Source organism: Mytilus galloprovincialis, chromosome 10 (genome assembly GCF_965363235.1).
Source record: "Mytilus galloprovincialis chromosome 10, xbMytGall1.hap1.1, whole genome shotgun sequence".
Taxonomy (NCBI): domain Eukaryota; kingdom Metazoa; phylum Mollusca; class Bivalvia; order Mytilida; family Mytilidae; genus Mytilus; species Mytilus galloprovincialis.
Genome location: NC_134847.1, coordinates 26851567 through 26872005, shown reverse-complemented (window position 1 = coordinate 26872005; position 20439 = coordinate 26851567). Strand labels below are relative to the sequence as shown.

The following is a 20439-nucleotide window of genomic DNA, read 5'->3' as shown; positions in this document are numbered from 1 at the left end:
AAAGGATGAATCTTCAGCCAATGATTACGGTCATAACAATTCCGTGCATCTCCTACATTTACATGTCAAAATGGACCTAACTTCTTCAGACTTAGAACAAGATTTCGATTATTCAACAGGCGTTTGCTTCGATTCTGACGATTCAGATGAATTTACAAACAATAACTCTCTCGGTGATGACAACACTCCAAACGAAAATTACACAACGTCAACAACTAACGTTGAATTAAACGACAGAGATGAAAAGGGGGAAGAAAGTTCACATGTTTCAAAATTAAATGAAAACAATATCCAATACAACTTCAATGATAGTGAAACAGAAAATGACAGGGAAAATAATGGGTAAATTTTCTTTAAAGAATCAGTACTTCACACAACAACATGAATTTATTAATTTTCAACTGGCACGGTGACTATGGTGTTGCAACTTGCAAGCCTTATATACTGATATATAGTTGACATAACGCAAACAAGTCCAAATAATTATGAAGTCTAGGAGGGCTATTTTAAATTTTAGCTTTGACGCCTTTCTGCGTAAATGGTGGATAAAAAAAGTCAATTGAAAAATGCCCACACCAGCATGATCCATTAATATTATCTGGACTTTACGCTACCTTTACGCTGCCTTTAAATAACATGCACAAACTCTCCCAACCATTATTTGTAAATGGATATAAAGTGATGAAACACTGCCTATAACTAACATGCACAAACTCTCAACCATTATTTATAAATGGATATAAAGTGATGAAACACTGCCTAAATGTTTTGTAGATTTTGTTTTCTGTTGTGTTTTTTTTTTTTTTTTTTTTAAGTTTTGTACAAATTTACAACATTGTCCATGCTACATATGCATGGAGTCCAACAATTGAGGGGTGCTGTATATATATCAAACAATGCGTTCCCCTTCATTGCACAAATATATTTTGACAAGCCAATTCAAATGGTTACATTTCTTATACATCGTACATTTGAAATGCTTTTGTGTGACTATTGATATAAGAAAATGTGGTGTAAGTGCCAATATCTGTCAGTGGTGAATGAATCTAGCAAAAAGTTTATGTAATAATGATAGAGTAGTAATTTTTTTTATATATGGAGTTGCTTCCCGTATAAGGAAAGAATTGTGGATTTACAACTTTTGTTTATAAAAGTTTGGTTGATTGGAACAAAAAACTTACAAGACATACAGTTTTTTAGTATGTTTAAAATATATGCTTAAGCTTTATATACATTTTGTTTGTATCTACAATATTTTCAGACTGCTTTAAAATTGTCGAAATTGATTTAAAAAGTTCCAAATATCTTTGCTCAGGCCAAATAAAAAAAAATGTGTTTCCTATTACCCTACCCTCCCTATTTTTTAAAGCTCAAAAATAGCCTACCCTAAAGTTTTTTGTCATTTTGCAATAGGTACTGTACATGTTAAAACTTAAAGTAAGCATGTCCCTCCCATAGACTCAATGTAAAAAAAATATTTTTTAGCAAAATCCCTACCTACCTACATTTTGTACCCTATCTTTTTCAAACATGTCAAACATGTAAACAGGAAACACATATTATTTGTTTTCCTCAGCTGTACAGCAATACATTCCATCAACATACATGTATAATTTTTGAAAAACATGAAAATGAATTGTCATCTCACCGAAGAAAAGAAAAGAACAGACGCGCTTTGCATTTTTTAGCACTTAACTTGCACCTGAGAAAATTAATTAAATTTTACTTGTCTGGTAAAAACTGTCCATGAATTTCCAAATAGATATATATATATATATATATATAGTACGTGTTTTAGGGACGACATCAAAAGTTCAATGTAGGATAAAAAACTTGATTCATATAGTTTTTTCACTGACCCCCCCCCTCTTAACTTAATTTGGGAAAAGTTGATTGACCAATAAGGGTATATGTAAAATCGATGTCAATTAAACAAAACTTGCAGCAATTTTGCCCCCTACCCCAAACTATTTGAATTAAGTTTTTTATCCTTCATTGATTTTTTGATGTTGCCCCTTACTGTTTTTAATAAAAAAAGATTTATACTATCTATTTCAGATATATACAACACACAGTATCTGAAGATCAGATATGTATGCAGATAAACCCAGGAGACAGATCTATGCCCAGTAATCCATCACATGCTACTGTGACTGTGGAAAGTAGAAATCCAGAGACTAAACTAAAAGAAATTAAAAGGTAGATTTTCTATGTTATGTTTTATGTATTAGTGTTAGTCTGTCTGTCTTTTTATTTTTTAGCAATGGCATGGTAATTTTCGTTTCGACCTGTGAGTTTGAATGTTCCTTTGGTCTTTTCTTGAACTCAAAAATGGTGGAAATTATGTAGAAAACAAAATGGAAAAAGAAATTAAACTCTATGACAACAAACCTCACAGAATGGATTTGGCACGGTTGAATTACATGAAGCACTTTTTTATAGATATAAAAATATATAGACAATAACTTTAGTGTCTTAAGATATCAGCTGTATTTGTATGAGACTAACTAAGAAACATGTGTAAATCAAGCTTCAATTAGTTATTACTCCTATTTCAAGCCGAATACAGCTGATATTTAAGACAGCTTAAGACCCTAAACAGTTATTGTTCTTATCCTGCAATTAATTTTGCACATTGATTGATTGATTGTTGGTTGCTTTACGCCGCATTAGCACAACATTTTGCACATACTTTTTTTCCATCCCAATCGTTAAAATTACAATTAACGGTGACTGTAACATGCTGTAAGCTTGGTTCTTTACGGCAGGGGGTCTGGGGGCCGCTCAAGGCATAAATAGAGCAAACTCCTACATTCTCGCAATCTCCTGGCACCTAATTTCATCTTTCAAATGACCATTTTTTATGTATAAAATTAAATTAAAGAAAGAAATTTTTTTTTTTAAAATGGTTTGTTTTTTTATTTTCTTTACATTATGCTTAAAATTCATTTACTTTTTAAGGAGTTTTATTTCTATAATAATCCGATTTGTTAGAAATACTGATCAATTTATTTTGCATTACTACATGCATCAGTAAACAAATGACCCCCCTTTTTTCTCCAAAGACTGTTTGGGGTATTTAAATCATACAATTATTTCTCAAGCTTTGACAGAAAATTGATATATCCTCTGATTTTCTCTTGTTTTGTAAACTGTTCAATAAGTTGGATACATAAATCATTTGGAAATGTTATTTATTTGTGGTCGAGTCGACAATATTCTACTTTCGTTTTTGACCTTGATTCTCTGAACACCTAGTGGGCTTTGAAAGATGAACTTCAAAAGATACTGTTTTCCAGATTCAGAACAACATGATCTACTACACTTTCTTTTATATGACTGATATTATTTCATAACATAAAATGATTGTCGTCACGTTCTAAAAGCCAAAACCAATGAGTTAATGACCATCGGAATGTCTCTATTGTTATCGTTAAATGACCACCAGAACGTCTCTCTTGTTATCTTTGAAAAGAAACGCTGCAGTCTGACTTTAAATGTTTAAATAGACAACCAATCAGTGACCTGAATTCATGTGAACTATATTTAGACCAATGTAAACACTGACTTTTCATCCTTGTTTATCGTGACTGTGACTTTGCGACAATACGTCTCTCGGCTGCCTGTAAACATTTGATAAAGATATTTTTTATTTTTCGAATTTATATTTTTGTCAGTGAAGTAGCCGGCACTTGAAGCCTAGGTAAATGGCGGAAATCCGCTGTCTACCGGCTACTTTGGAAAACCAGGCGTTGAATTTGTTTTGAAAGAAATTGACATAAGTTAAATGAAGCTGCATTGAGAACCCTAAATTAAACTGTGACATAAAAGTGATTTGACATAACTGCTCTCAACAGAAGGATACCAGGAGACTAAATATGTATTTGCTTTGTATTACCTGTACACCTGTAATAGTACATGTATATAGAAGAAAGGTCAAATGCAATGGAGGATCAAAAAAATTATGCCAATTTTGTATTGGAGCTAGCATATATTTAGTAATTGAAAACCTTTATCATCATTGAAGAGCTGAAAATAGAAACTAGTACATATAAATTGGCGATTGTATAGCCAATTCTCTCATGAGAATTAAATGTGCATCAGATGCTTTGTAATTTTGAAATGAGTTTCTAAAAAGTTTTAACCACAAAATAATTTCAATAATCAATGAATTATGTTATTTTTATAGATACCAATGTGATTACACAGACTGTTCTAGAACTTACAGTACTGCTGGAAACCTCAGAACTCATAAGAAGACACACAAAGGTAAAGCCTGTACCACAAGTTTATATACTGCTAGGTTATTTGGTTAAAAATCACCTTTGATGAATGTTCACACTGATTAATGATGATTCATTATGATTTACCTCCCTTAGCAATAGCATTCAACAGGGATGTTAACTTGAGTCTTCTCTCTTTCATTCAATACCCTTCACAATGAATAAAAGTCAGCAATGATTAGCGACTGTTCACTTTGTTTAAAGTACTAGGTTGATCAATAACATAAAAACATATGATCTTAATTAAGGGGAGGTAACTCTGGATAAGTGATCCATGTGACTTTTGTCTGCATTTCTATTCTATTTAATTTGCAAACATTAAGACACAATCCTGTATTAATTATCTTCATCATGGTATAAGATATATATAAAAACATGCATGCAATATAAAGGCTTTTGGATAAATCATATAAAATGTGATTTGGCCAGGGGAGATAATTCAGACATAATATATTTTTATACGCCCGTCAAAATTTTGACGGGACGTATTATGGTATACAAATGTCCGGTGTCCGTCCGTCAGTCTGTCCATCTGTCCGTCTGTCCGGCGTAAACATGTCGCACCGTAACTTGAGAACGACTTATCCAAATTTCATGAAACTTAATATAGTTGTTTCTTATGATGGTCAAATGATCTGTATACTTTTTGGTGAAAATAAGATTTAAACTTTTTGAGTTACGGCACTTTGTAACTAAAACAGGGGTGTGTTTTTTTTCACATGTCGCACCGTATCTCAAAAACCTTTCTTGATTATTGCTTAAAACTTTACACACTTCTTAGTTATATTAATCTTAATATCTGTATATTTTTTGGTGATGATTCAAAATTTCATTTTTGAGTTTTTGAGTATTTTATAAAAAAGGGGGAGGGTTTTTTTAAATGTCGCGCCGTATCTCAAAAACGATTTATGATTATTGCTTAAAACTTTACACACTTCTTTGTTATATTAATCTAAAGATCTGTATACTTTTTGGTGATGATTGAAAATTTCATTTTTGAGTTATTGAGTATTTTGTAAAAAAGGGGGAGGGTTTTTTTACATGTCGTGCTGTATCTCAAAAACGATTTATGATTATTGCTTAAAACTTCCTCAGAAACTATTTATGATTATTGCATAAAACTTCCACACAAGACGTCGGGCGTATCATGCGCTCATGGCGCAGCTGTTTATTTATGTCTAAAATCATGACTGATTGCATTGCAACATACATATGCATCAACTGATTATTAAAAAAGAACTGTTATATGTTGTCACAATAACTTTTTAGCCTGAAGTATCCCTATAGATGTATGTGAGGGGAGGCCTAACATATTGTCAAGATAAAATTGAGAATGGAAATGGGGAATGTGTCAAAGAGACAACAACCCGACCAAATAAAAAACAACAGCAGAGGGTCACCAACAGGTCTTCAATATAGCGAGAAATTCCCGCACCCGGAGGCGTCCTTCAGCTGGCCTCTAAACAAATATATACTAGTCCAGTGATAATGAACGCCATACTAATTTCCAAATTGTACACAAGAAACTAAAATTAAAATAATTCAAGACTAACAAAGGCCAGAGGCTCCTGACTTGGGACAGGCGCAAAAATGCGGCGGGGTTAAACATGTTTGTGAGATCTCAACCCTCCCCCTATACCTCTAACCAATGTAGAAAAGTAAATTCATAACAATACGCACATTAAAATTCAGTTCAAGAGAAGTCCGAGTCTGATGTCAGAAGATGTAACCAAAGAAAATAAACAAAATGACAATAATACATAAATAACAACAGACTACTAGCAGTTAACTGACATGCCAGCTCCAGACTTCAATTAAACTGACTGAAAGATTATGATTTCATCATATGAACAAGAATCTACCAAAATTGATAAAAACATTTCAGAGTAGGCATTGAGAATAGCACAGAAATTGGACCAAAATGGTAACAATTCAAAAAATGAAAATTTGGATTTTAATGTATCTTAACTTTTCCTTACAGGAGAATTTACTTTTGTATGCAATGAAGGAGGCTGTGGCAAAGCTTTCCTTACTTCCTACAGCCTGAAAATCCATGTACGAGTTCATACAAAAGAAAAACCATACAACTGTGATTTACCTGAATGTGAAAAGGCTTTCACCACACTATACAGGTATGATGAATTATGTACTACCATTTATCCCGAAAGTTCTTTGAATTTCAAAAGTCTGAAACTTGTGTGAATTTGTAAAAAGTCAAATATTCACTTGAAAATTTTAGCTTCAAATTTTGAAGTCACAGTCAGTCTCAGAACCAGGTTCCTATTTGGGCTATTCCAGAAAAAAATGTATGGGGGGGTTGGAAGGCACATTATATTAATAATACATGGGTGATGGGTATCAGAGCAACTTTTCACACTATAATGCACTATAATTCTCAATTACAATTGTCTGGGTGGCGGGTGCTGACAAAAACTGCCTTCCAACCCCCCCCATACATTTTTTTCTGGAATAGCCCTTTGTAAATTTTTTTTATGCCATGTTGTTTTCGGGAGAACATTGTTTAAGGTTCTGTCCATTTCAAATATCTATAAAGCAAGAAATTAAATAACCTTTAGGAATGGATCAAACAACAGAATACATTCTTTATACCGTGTGTAGTGCACATGATTTATTTATTTTTCACACAGAATTTTGGGCTTTACTATAACAAATCAAATATTTTCCTCTTCTATCTTTATGGAAAAAAATAAGCTTTAGAAAATTTAATTGGATATATAGTTTTGCTTATGTAGATGTTAATTTCAAAAGTTTTCTAGCTATAAAACTGTTTAAAATTACTGCCTTTCTCAAATTTAAATGGACGGGACTTAATGTGTTATTTATTCAAAAATGAATGATAATTTCTTATTTATTTTTTAGATTAAGAGCACACCAGAGGATCCATACAGGAAAGACATTTAACTGTGGAGAGGGAGAATGCAGGAAATTCTTCACTACCCTTAGTGACCTCAAAAAACATAAAAGAACACATACTGGTGAAAGACCTTACCAGTAAATACATTATACCTCTTTGGTCCTTATATCAGTATATATTTGTCCTGTAAACCAACTTCCAAATAAGAAGGTGGTATAAACAATACTCTCTTAAAATTGAAAAATACCGACATTCTTCAATAGATTGAAAGTACATGTATGTTAGTCCTATTGATTAAAATATCCACACAATCAGAATTCTTAGTATGGAAATGGCTATGTTTATATACTATTTATATTGAATGTGGATTCATTTATTTTTCGTGGGTACCAAAATTCATGGATTAAGGAAAACTTACATGTTCATGGATATTTAATTTTTCAGTTTTGCTGAAATGAAATCTGCATACAAGCTTAAGCCTATAGAAAATTTGCTTTTTGATGAACATTATCCATGTACTGCCATTTGGCCACCTTTAGGTAGAGCAATTATCTTCATTAAAGGAATATTAAGAGAAATTAAATGTTGTTCTAGTTGATTTAATCTGCTAAGTTCATTTCATGGTTAACCTGTTTCCACAAAAATTGATAACCAATGAATAATAATGAATCCACAGTAACCAAGGTCTTATTTTAAGTGAGCAAGTCAATATATTTAGATGAAAAGCTGTCATGTGCATTTTGTACATGATATTTATGAGAAAGAGGAAACACTGGTCTGCTTGTAGTCAGAATATAAAGTTGAATAGGGTAGACATATCTTCCTATGAAATGTTAATCTACTAGCAACAAGTTAAAACATTGAATAGGAAAAAAGCACTGTGAATATTACTCATATCACATATAGAAATAAGGATGCATGTAGGTGGTATAATTGATTAAAGTGACAAGTATCTACTTAAGATTAAGTAGAAAAAGCACAATTCATGTTATTCATATCACATATAAAGATAAAGATACATATATGTGGTATGATTAAACGATGATATAATCTTATTAGACAAGGATGTAAATTATCTGTTGAAGTAGATCATTTTAAGTTTATTTTAAAACTTGTTAACTTCAGTAAAAGTGGAAATTTTGTGTGGGTTTATTTTTTGCTTATTTCAAAATCATATAGAATGTGCAAAAATATTGTTGCATCTACACTTTGCTGAAAGCAACAATACTATTAAGAAACTTCGAATTTGACCCAGTATTGTATGGTTTTTGCATTGAAATTTTGAACAATTAACAACCTACTAAAATATCTATGTAGGTGACACATCAAAAGCCATAGGGCCAGACATGATACAAACTAGAATCTTAAAAGAGGCAGCCAACCAAATATCACCATTTTTAACATACATATTTAACCAGACTTCGACATCTGGGACAGTACCATCAGACTGGAAGCTAGCAAACATCACAGCTATATAGATATAAGGAATCCATGATATCTCGGCCTATAACAAAATCGGACTATAACAAAATCGGACTATAACAAACTCGGCCTCCCAAAATCGGACTATAACAAACTCGGACTATACCAAACTCGGACTACTAGAAGAATAATGTTGGTTGTTGTTGTTATTGGAAATTAATTTTCAATTCTTAATTCAAAATGAATTTTTATTTTCAATTTATTAAATAATTTATTTTTGAACATTTTTGAAGGTGATAAAAAAAATACGTTAACAAGATATATTTAAAAATGAAAACACAAAAAAAAATCTTTTTGATATTCATAGATTGAAAATTTACCACTGATTTGTCTTTGTAGTATTAATTGTAATAATGTCCCTCTCAGAATAAATTGTTATTATATGCATATCTTAATTGATTATGACACCATGTGTATAGTTGACACCTTTTTAATCCCCATAGGTTAAACAAACAACTGGCACATGTACTGTTGACACCTATCTAATCACCCAAGTACCTGTTATTACACGAAATTGGGAACTAAATATCCAATTAAAAGTGTCTTGTCTTGTATTGTCTATAACTGGACTTCAGTTTTTTTTGTTATTATTACAAATCTTGTGTTAATTATTGTAAGACAATTCAGTGAATTGTAGCATTTCTGGTTTCTGTTCATATTTTGTATGGTGGTCTCTTGGTGTGATTTATCTGTACAATGTAATACTATTTTTAGCTATTTTTGAAAATGATATTGGATTTTTTTTTCATGTTATTTTATAGAAGTATTTGGTAAGATCAAAGAAATCTCTGTTGTTTTTTCAATTTTACTCCAAATCTATTTTTGGATACATGTATAATAAATGTTTGCCTCGGCTTGCCTTTCTAAAAACATTGTATCTGTTTGATGTGACCATTTGAATATAATTACTTTTCAATTGCTGAATCAATTACAGATTAGTGAAATTGTCAAGAAGCCATTCACTGTCAATCAAATTTGTCTTTGTTTATTTACTAATCATAAACACCAAGGATTAAACACAATAAAAACACGAACACACGCCAATCATTAGCATTTCTTTTGTCAATAAACATCATAAATCACAATAAGATTTCTTCAAATATAAGTTAATTACCCTCATTTAAACATATCTAATTCAACTCATATAACAAATATTAATCATTTCTATATACGATCTTTTTTATTCAAAAATATTCATTATAATCTCATAAATTCGTATATGATTTTAATATATAAGAATTTTTTTATTACAGTAAAAAAACCAATCTTCTAATCGTAGTCCGAATTGGTTCAATATATTTCTGCATATGAATATTGGTAGGCCGAGTTTGCTATAGTCCGAGTTAGTTATAGTCCGATTTTGTTATAGTCCGACTTTGTTTTAGTCCGAGTTATCCAGCAGCGGATATAAGTAGATGGGATATGAGTTCAAATGAGACAACTCTTTTTTTCAATTTGTGAATGTACACCATTTTAGGTCAAAGTATTGTTGTCAATATTGGGTATTCAAAAGTGAAGATGTTATTATCAACATGCATGTCGAATTGTTCTCATCCTGAGTATTGTTTAAATGTTGGCTGCTGGATAATAAACCTGTACTTACCTATATATAGCTAACCCTAATAACAATGTTTATTTCTGTTCACAGGTGTGATGAGAATGGATGTGGCAAGGCTTTTGTAGCCAGTCATCATTTAAAAACACATATTAGAAGTCATACAGGTACTGGTACATTTCTCTTATTATAAATTTAGCAATCACCACAGAGTATTTAAAGGTGACTCTTCTAGACACTTAAATTTCCAGTGCCACTCTCAATTTTCTCAAATTGAGATTTTGAGATTATAGGAGAAAATTATTCTTAATCAGTGTGATTTGGAAGACTACAATTAACTTTTGTCATAAAATTATATACATCAATTTTTGTACAATTATATACTTCCCTTAACAAGGAAGCAAAAGATACAAGAGTGACATTCAACTCATAGGTCACATGGCTAAAAAAGAAAAAAATGCCAACAGAGATACAATAGTACACAAAACACAACATAGAAAACTTAAGACTGCACAACTAAAACACCACCAAAAATTGGAGGTGCACCGTGGTCACATGTGTTCCAGAAGGGTAAGCAGATAAAGAATATCAGAATATGTTAAATGATTCCTGGTTCTACATTCTATTTATAAATAATTTAATTTTTGGATGTAACACATCTTCTGATTGGCTGACGTTATTTTGTTATGAGCCCATAGACATAATTTAGTCATGTGACCGTGACGTCATCAACATTTTTTCATGGTTTTCTACGGTTTAAAATGGAATTTAGAATTAAATTATAAGAAATGACTGTAATTTTTTTTCTGTCTTTTGAAATAACATAAAAAATGTGGTGCACACTGTTAAATAACCCGCTACGCGCGTTATTCAGTGTGCACCAAATTTTTTATGTTATTTCTTCATAGACAGAAAAAATATTACAGTCATTCCTTAAGAATCAAATAATCTGTTACTTGCCTATAGTCATTTGGTAAATCTTAGCACCCAATTTTCCTTCATCACTCAATTTGAAAATACACTAAAAGATAGGCTGATTAATACTATGATACAATAATGACTGAAATTTGAAAATTCAAAAATTTGAAAAAAACATACATATTACAATATTATTTTAAATGTAAATCGATAACAAGTTAAAAGTAATAAACAAGTCAGGAAATAAAGATATTTATTTCTACAATTTGTAAATTGATTTATTACAGGTGAAAAGCCATTTTCCTGTGATGGATGCCCAAGAGCATTTACTACAAATTATAGTCTAAAAATTCATAAAAAGAATCATGAAAGAGATATAGATTCTGAACGGGTAAGTATAGCGAAGAACTATTCCATTTAAACAAACATAAAAGCATAGGAAAGGAATTTTTATTTTTTGTACATGTATGTATTCTGTATTTTTTGGTTGTGTGTCCATTTGTTGTATGCAAAATTGCCAAAAGCTGTCTTAATGGAACAGCCTTGATATGTTAACTCCTTTGTTTCTATCACATATTCAATGTATCTTATTTTTTGTCATTGGCAAAAGGGGTTTAGTTGGCACAGGAAAAAAATAAGAAATGATATGAATCTGCAAAAATATAAAGTGAGCAGACCCATGCGTAAATTTGGGTTATTTTCCAATGTACAAATGGTCTTTATTTAAACATTTTATCATGTTGCATTAGAGAAAAGTTATCAGAAATTTTATCAGCATTGACAGAGTCATTTTTGATTTGAGGGTCACAATAATTAATTTTACCAACTTCTCTAAAATAAAACTTCCCTTGTAGCTGTCATGTCTGAAATTGTCACTTGTGCAACTTCCAACAAAATCCTGCCATTTCTTAATTAAAGGAATGGGGCTGAAACTTCTGCTAATTATGACCAAATTTTCTACAAGATCAAAATTCTCCTTACAGCAATATCAGTTCATCTTTCAGCCTTGACTGAAGCAGTACTCTTATTTTATTTGCTGAACAATGGAAAAGGGGAGATAACTTATAGTTTTAATAACAAGTGCTTTTTTTCCCCGTTTTTCAGGTGATACAGTCATATGCTGATCAGTTATTAATGCTTTGTGATCCAGTTGAAGAAAATCAATTGCAAAGTAAGATAATTTCATGTTATTGTACAGATGCATGCTTCCTTTGAGTAATGGAGGTCTTTGGTTCATTATGTCAAACCAAAGACTTGCAAATTAGTGTTTTCTGTCTTTAGCATGCAGTATTTAGGAGTAACAGAAAAGAGTTAAGGATGTACTTAGGTGAGGTTAGGTTAAAATAAATAAATTAAGAAGTTAAAATTGATACTGTAAGCTTGTAGATCATCAAGTAAGGATAAAAATAAGCTTAAAATATTGATAGGTCATGTACCTCCTTTTCGAGATATTTGAGATTTAAAATATGACGGGAAAAGGCTGACTCTGATTTTTACCTTATATTTGCATTGGCATTATTAGGTCTCAAAACAAAAGAAAGAAAATTAAGAATCTTCTAAAATTTTGGTAAACGACATTTCATGAGCTATTAAGTCTAATATGAAAAAATAAATGGGTGTTATGGGGCAAAATATTTTACATTGTTTTGTATGGAAAAACACAAAGGAAACCGAACATTTGACACAAATTCCAAAACTTCACCTAAGACTGGTCAACCTTATGCCAGGATTCAGTGTAATGTGTTCCATAAGGTTGATATTTTATCGCATGAAATTACCTTGCATACTAGCACATTCGAAATTGAGATTATAGAAAGCAGCGGTCATAGTCATATCATATCCTAAGTTTATATTTTATTTGCCACTGGCCATCTTTATCACCATGAAATGTTGTATTGTCCATTGTTCCTTTTGTCCATCATATGTTTCCTTCACACATTTCTTAGGTGCAACTTAACAGAATGACTTCATATTAGGTTAGCAACTTAGCATTGCTGAGTTGAAATATTTTTTCATATCTGTCACATACCTACTTCCTGTTTTCCTATAATTAAAGAACACTAGTGGAGGTATTCTATGTACCATCTCATGTGCAACTTCTTGTTTTTATTGTTAAAGTCAAAAATATTTATTCATTTAGATCGCATGTCAAGATTATAGACAAAGATATTTTCCACAATTTGAAATATTACTTTAATATTTTTCATCGATCAATAGACTGCCATGTTCAATTTTAAGTTTATAATGTACATTGAAAGTGACCTACCCCATCAGTACTAACAAGCACTTTGATTAAACTTCTTTTCTAAAAACAATAAAACCAAATTATTTCAAAGTAGATAGAAAGGATGAAAGAGGCTCATACAAAAAAATGCTCTTTTCATATTGATTAGGTGGTTTTCATGTGGTACATAAGTTCAATGATCATCTAATGACAAATCACATTTTTTTTATTTTTTCTTAGAACTACTTAGCCTTACAGAACAAAACTGTGCAGGAATAAGATATGAACACATTTGTAAAATACCAGGCAAGCATTTCAAAAGTTGTGTTAAATTTTAGCACATTGTGTCAATAATGTTTTATAATTTTGGCATGATTGAATTCAATTTCAAATAGTCATCAGTGACAGATTAATGAAAATTGTTTTGAGACCTGATTTTAGATAGTATTCAGAAACTTAAACATTTTGGATAGCAAATTGAAATAATTATATAGATAAAAAAAATTGTAATAATTATAAAGATCAAATAAATTGTAATAATTTGACACAAGAAAGTCATTTGCTGAACTTGTCCTACTGATTTAAATTGAAATATATATTGCCTATATAGCCCTAATAAAACAGATATTGTATAATTTCATCACCTACACAACCACAACAAGTTATCAATGTAGAAAAACAATCTGTATTTGTCTTTCTGATTTATGTTTTATATTTGTTTTTTTTTGCTTTTGCACTTTCATCTCGGTCAACAAAGTATAAATACCTATGCTACAGCCAAATTTATTTAATACTGTGGATTAATTTATTTTTGTGGGTACCAATTTTCGTGGATTAAGGAAAGCTTGCATGTTCGTGGATATTTGATTTCATGGTTTTGCCGAAGTCTGCATATAAGTCTGTAGAAAATTTGTTCTTCATTGTACATTTAATTTTGTCGTTTACCTGTTCCCATGAAATCCACGAAAAATTGGTATCCAACGAATAGTAACGAAACCACATGTACAGTTATTGAAATTCAAGCAAGCAGAATTGTGATTTGTCTTCTCACATACATTTGTTCATTTATAATATATTGGTAAAGTTTTCCAGTCTATAAATTAATTCTAATATAAAGAAAAGAGGAATATCAGGGTTTATAAGCAAATTCTTAATTATTTTCTGTAACAAATGTGAACAGTTCAAAATGATTCTTCAGTGTGTTTAAAAGTTTAATAAAACCAAAAAAAATAAATTTACAACCCGCAATGTAAAAAATGATGTGGCTGAGTTAAAAAATAAGGTTAACCTGAAACAACAAATATTTCTTATGTTTGCCCTTGTTCTAATTTTAGATTACAGTCCAGGAAGTTTACAGGAAATCACTCCTGCAATGTTACAATCATCTCCGTCAGTTCAGAACACGGCTGAAGATGGGTCCAACATTCCTCAAGTGATCAGTCAAATACAGATTGTTCCATCGTCAGAAGGAGCTTGCACATTAATAAATCTACCTCCAGTACTACAACAAAATATAGCAGTTATTGACGAAAATCAAACAAACACGATCATCAATCAGAATCCCTCCGATATGTCTCAAAACCAAGTTGATGGTAGTAGCAGTTTTACAAATATAATGGATCAAGGAAAATGCATTTGTTCAACAATAGCTCCGGTAGACAGCATACAGGTTCAGATCCCTAGCAATACTCAGGAGACTGGTTATGACTTGTTGAGTAGTTTGGAAGCAATGACTAGAGGCAGTGGAGGGGCTGCCACAATTCAGCCTACTGTGGCCACAGTACAGCCTAGCATAGGACCTATACCTGTGTCAGGCATTGAAGCGATACCTCTGTCAAGTCCTCAACTTAAACAATGTGATGGAAAACCAACTGTCAAAGTTCAACACTTTCTGATTACAAAGGTAGTGACCGACACACCAAATGGTGAACGTTTTGAAACTGAAAGCACAGTGGAGTTGCCAAACTTGAGTTCTGCCACATTAGCTAATAGCCAAACTAATCTAGGTGACAATGTTTTAGTTTATCCACAGTTAGTTAACCTGACACAAGGTGCTGTACAGGCGGCGGCAACAGCGGTGACGGAAAAAGTTGATACATCCAAAAACAATCTGACATCCACAGACGTGACACTTTCACAAACGTATCCAGCTGTCAGTAGTTGTGAAACTCCCATCGTTCTTGATTTAACACAACAGTCTGCACAGATGATGGCTGGCTGTACAACTATTGATTATTCAGATAACAAAACACTCCTAGCTGATCTTGCTGTCAACAAGGATGCTGATACTTCCCAGAATGCATTAGGGGCTGATAATACCCAGAATGCACTGGATACAGATTCTGTCTTCCTTGATGAGGGAACTTGTGTAAAATGTTGTATAAATGTACCTGTTACAAGTTAATAACTTCAGGAAGAAAAATTGGAAAGTGATATTTTTGCATGATGTTTTTTTCAAGTTTGATATGATATATAATAAGATTTGTTTGATTATATACTGAGTGTCAATCTTACAACACATAAATTTCCAAGCCTCTATTTGTCAATTGTTTAATAAAAGTTCAAAAACATTTGTGTAAACCTTTTTCTGAATCATGTGAATGTATATTTACATGTATCTTGTTTGATTTAGTCTATGATCAATTTTTACCTGTTCTAAACTTAGAAAAGATCAAAAGCAAAACATATACAAAAGTCACAGATTTCATCTAATTTTGAATTTGAATTGAATTTTTATCAACTGGAAAATTCATGTTTTGTATCTGTTTGCACTCAGTTTATATTTGAAAGTTTATAAGCAATGTGATAATTTGGATTTGCCGTTTTTGTATTGTGTTTATATGTAATTATGGTGTAAAAATTGTCTGCTTAAAAGGATTTATCCTGAAAAAAATATGAAAGTTTATGCATAATAAAAAAAAAAATTTTGTAGCTTCAAATTCATATCGGGAATTTTGTTGACAATGGACATATTTCAGTATTATGTGAAACTTTTCATGAAACATAATCTTTTATATTCTTATATTAATATTCTGAAGTAATCTTTCATAATCTTTAACAGAATGTAGCAAACTGTCAAAAAGTAAATTTTGTAGGCATTTTTTTCAAAATTCATTTATAAATTTGTATAATCATGATAATCATGATAATGTTGAATATTCATGTGAATTAAAACTTTAATCAGTTGTCTTCACTTAGCAAATAGTCTCCCTTTGGTTCAAAGAACTATTGAAAGTCTGCATCTTAAATTCATTTATAATCATGGATATATATTTCAAGAAAGTACAAACTAACTGATCGACTGATTATTGGCTTTTTGTCAGTTTTAACTTTTATATTTTTATACATCACATTAGCATATATAACATTTGTAAGGGCATAACATGGCAATATATGATTAACATACTGTAAATTCAGAAATTATTGTAAGGTTTTTATTCTTAAGAATAATGCCACTAAGTGAGTATCTCAATAAAAAAAACTCTGATATTGTATACTGTGGATTCATTAATATTCGTTGGATACCAATTTTCGTGGATTTCGTTGGTACAAGAGAACCACGAATTCAAATGTTCAACGAATGACAAATTTTCTAAAGGAATGAGTGTAGACTTTGCCAAAACCACGAAATTAGATATCCACGAATATGTAAATTTTCCTCAAACCACGAAAATTGGTACCCACGAAAATAAATGAATCCACAGTACATCATTGTACATATCTGTATGCAGATTTTCTTGAAATTGCAATAAAAAATCTCAGGATTTTGTCCATTCTATAAAAATTGCATTAATAAATGCACACAATAATTTCTGAATTAACAGTACGTCAAATTAGATAAAATATTTTGTAACTTATTTGAATAATTGAAAAACTTGGTATTTATTTTTTATAACTATGACCTTGAACTTGCTTTATGAACAGTGATGTTGATACTAAACTTATTCTTCTTAATTCAATTAATTGTGATAGTGAACTTTCCATTCTTACTTTATTGAATGTGATCATTGACTCATTAGGATTATTCCATTAGAATTAATGTGGGAGAATAGGAATATTCCATTAAAATGAATGTGAGAGGGTAGGAAGATTCCATCAAAACTGATGTGGGAGGGAAGAAAGATTCCATTAAAATGAATTTAGGAGGGAAGCAAGGTTCCATTAAAATGAATGGGGGAGGGTAAGAAGTAAGGATATATTTTTTACGACATAGGTTGTGGCCCATTTATGAATGCATGTTCATTTGATGTGTGCATTCCCATTTTTTCAGGTATATAGATGGATGGCCATTTGATGTATACAAGTTTATTAAAAAAAAGTATGTTTTTGGTGGACTATGCTAGTTCCTTTGTACGTACCCACTTTCACCCATTTAGGAACAGTCTTAACATTTTAAAATCAAATCATGTATGGACTTATTTAATTAAATATAGGTTGTAATTGTGAATACTTAATCATGTTTATACTAACAAATATATAAGTGCCATGTAGATGTCTTTTCTCTTTATAGAACAATATCAAGTACATATAAATATTAAAATGGTGCTGTTGTTTATTGCATACAGTGTGTAGCATTCTTGTCTACAAAAGCAGATTTATGCATTTTTTCCCTTCATTAAGTCAAATGAAATATTTACATGTTGGATATGACAAATGAAAAGAATCGATGACAAGTATCTATATTTTAAGTTTCTCTCTAAAAACAGATTGAAGGAAATTTACCATATTTTATTTAGCCTGAGATGTTTCTAGTTTCTAATTGCTGTAACTACTAGGTATCATGACTTATTAAGGTGATCTTTTTCTTTTCCAAGTTTTTTTTTATGAATGGCTGTTTGGTTTTCAAGCCCATCAAATTTCCTAAGTCTTATGATTCTATGAAATGTAAATTGTGCCAAAAATCAAGTAATATTATCAAAAGTTATGTTCAACAACATTTGTTCATCCCAAATTTATGTAAAAGCAGCGATCATTTCTCATTTGAAATCCATTTAGTTGACCTTGCAGTTTATAGTTTGCAAGAGTTGTCTCTCTTTCTGGAAGGTAACTTGTAATGTGTGGCAAATATAAGTTAATTTTAGGACAAAGAATGATACATGTACGTAAGGAAAGCTTAAAATAATAAAATTAAATATTGTACTAAAATATTGTTTCCACTTGTAAATTGTAGAAATATTTTCAATGAAGTAAGAATATTTTTTTTCAAAGGGATATAACTACAAATTGACTTGAGGGAGGTTACATTGTTCCTACATTGTTGAAATTTGGACATAGGGAAAATGTTATTAGCAGTATGCACCAAAATCTTTTCCAAAGATCAATATTCAAGCATTTGCCTTGTGTGTCTTAACAAAGTTTTGCCAAAACTTACCAGTTGGAATCAAATTTTGTAAGTCTAGGGCATTGGAATAGTGACTAACAGTGCAAACTGTTAAAAAAAGATTGGCTCTTTTCAAGTAGGTTGTTATCAAGTGTAGTAAATAAAAGGGAGGTAACATTTTTCTGAAATTTTTTTTTGGAGCTTTTGGATCTACCAAGGGTAAATAATATACTTTTTTGTGAGAAATTTTGATAACAATTTCTTGCATTCAAATATAATCATAACAGTGATGCATGGTGTTGGTTACAGTTATGTATTCTCTGTAGAGCTTCAAATGGGAGTTAATATACCTGAACTCCTGGGAGGTAACGTTTGCTGGATAGGTTGGTCAGGTATTATCTCTTTAATCAAGTTCACTTAGGCACCAACTGTTGCCTATATGGGGCGAATAGTTTAAAAATTCAGTTTAGATTGAGAAATGTTGGCTATTTATGTTCCCTTATTCATGATTCCAAAGGGGAAATTATAATGCCAGTTTTCAACAGTTATGGTGCTTTATTCATTGTTTTCTTCTGGTAAGATAATTGTTGGTTTTAACTTAAATATCAACTTAAGCGTCATTCCAATAATATGAATCTGATGGTAGGAAAGGAATTTTCATTTATGGTTGTACGTCTATTGAATGTATCCAAAATTATTAGAGAAAGCATTAGGATTGTGGAGGCATTTTATAAGCCTTTCCTACCCTTCTTCCATTTTTAATGTAATATCATTAACAAAAAGAACTTCTTTTGCTGGTAGAAAATTGAAAGGTGGATTATTCTTCATTATTCTATCATGACAATGTAATAAATTTCTTAAAGGAAAAAGCAAGTTGTAATATATATCAAGAATGTGTTTTATTTATTTGTTATGTTGATGTATTGTTATTTATTTTAAAAGCTTTAATACTATTTTATTTCTGTTGATGTATAGGCTGACTAAACTTACATTTGATCTATGGAAGTTTTATTACTACTCAGTCTGTAAATAAAATCTTTCTATACTATATTTATTACTGTTTTGACTTTGTTAAGTTATATAGTTGCTTGAATGGCCTTTTATATACCTGTTTGCCGATTTTTGAGCTGTAACTTTTCCGAAAATGTCTAGGAGTATTATATGACCAATAAACTTTTTTTCTCTCGTTTCTTGGACCACAAAGGGGGTGTGCATTATACACAATTGCGCACTATACATACCAAAAGACGGTAAACATATGAGCTGCATAGGATTGAAATCGACTTTATGCAAGTACACATATACATGTACATGTAGTACACATATACACACATGTAGTACACATAATTTTATACATGTACATGTGTTTGTCTTTGATTGATTTTTGGAACATTCAAATACTAAGAAAACAGATGAATTTTGGTCTTTTTTGTAGGTAGATATAAGATGATGTGGTATGATCATAAGTGCCAATCAGATAACTCTCCATCCAAGTCACAATTTGTAAAAGCAAATCTTTATAGGTCTAAGTACAGCCTTCAACACGGAGCCTAATATCTATATGAAGAATGTATGATTTGGCATGAAGGATTCAGCAGAGTATAATGACGGTGATAAAAGCATACTTTCAATGATAAGCAAAATCTAAACCTTAATATTGTCAGCTTCAAAAGCCCAATCATCTCTAAGTGTGAAACAAGTCAACAAGAAAACCAAAAGTATGGTTGATTACAAAGCAACTAACAAAATACAATATAACAGACATAACCAACAACAACCACT

General features: G+C 31.1%; 1 protein-coding gene across 2 annotated transcripts; it reads left to right on the top strand.

Annotated features, from left to right (window-relative positions):
• Window positions 1–19: 19 nt before the first annotated feature.
• On the top strand, window positions 20–19711 carry LOC143047288 (uncharacterized). Of its 2 annotated transcripts, XM_076220328.1 has the most exons (10): window positions 20–342; window positions 2059–2199; window positions 4190–4269; window positions 6265–6415; window positions 7164–7295; window positions 10289–10362; window positions 11401–11504; window positions 12218–12284; window positions 13578–13643; window positions 14672–19711. In XM_076220328.1, exons 1-10 carry the CDS (start codon window positions 71–73, stop codon window positions 15739–15741), a joined length of 2157 nt encoding a protein of 718 aa, XP_076076443.1. In that variant the 5' UTR covers window positions 20–70; the 3' UTR covers window positions 15742–19711. The 2 variants fall into 2 exon arrangements, with proteins under 2 accessions (XP_076076443.1, XP_076076444.1); XM_076220329.1 differs by lacking the exon at window positions 13578–13643 and having other exon boundaries at window positions 22–342.
• The last annotated feature ends 728 nt before the right edge of the window (window positions 19712–20439 follow it).

What these genes read in the sequence shown, in the direction of transcription:
- LOC143047288 (XM_076220328.1), top strand. Translation starts at nt 71, where the DNA reads ATGGACCTAACTTCTTCAGACTTAGAACAAGATTTCGATTATTCAACA. An exon ending in AATGACAGGGAAAATAATGG is followed by an intron (nt 343 to 2,058) that starts GTAAATTTTCTT and finishes TATCTATTTCAG; the next exon opens with ATATATACAACACACAGTAT. An exon ending in GAGATATAGATTCTGAACGG is followed by an intron (nt 11,505 to 12,217) that starts GTAAGTATAGCG and finishes CCCGTTTTTCAG; the next exon opens with GTGATACAGTCATATGCTGA.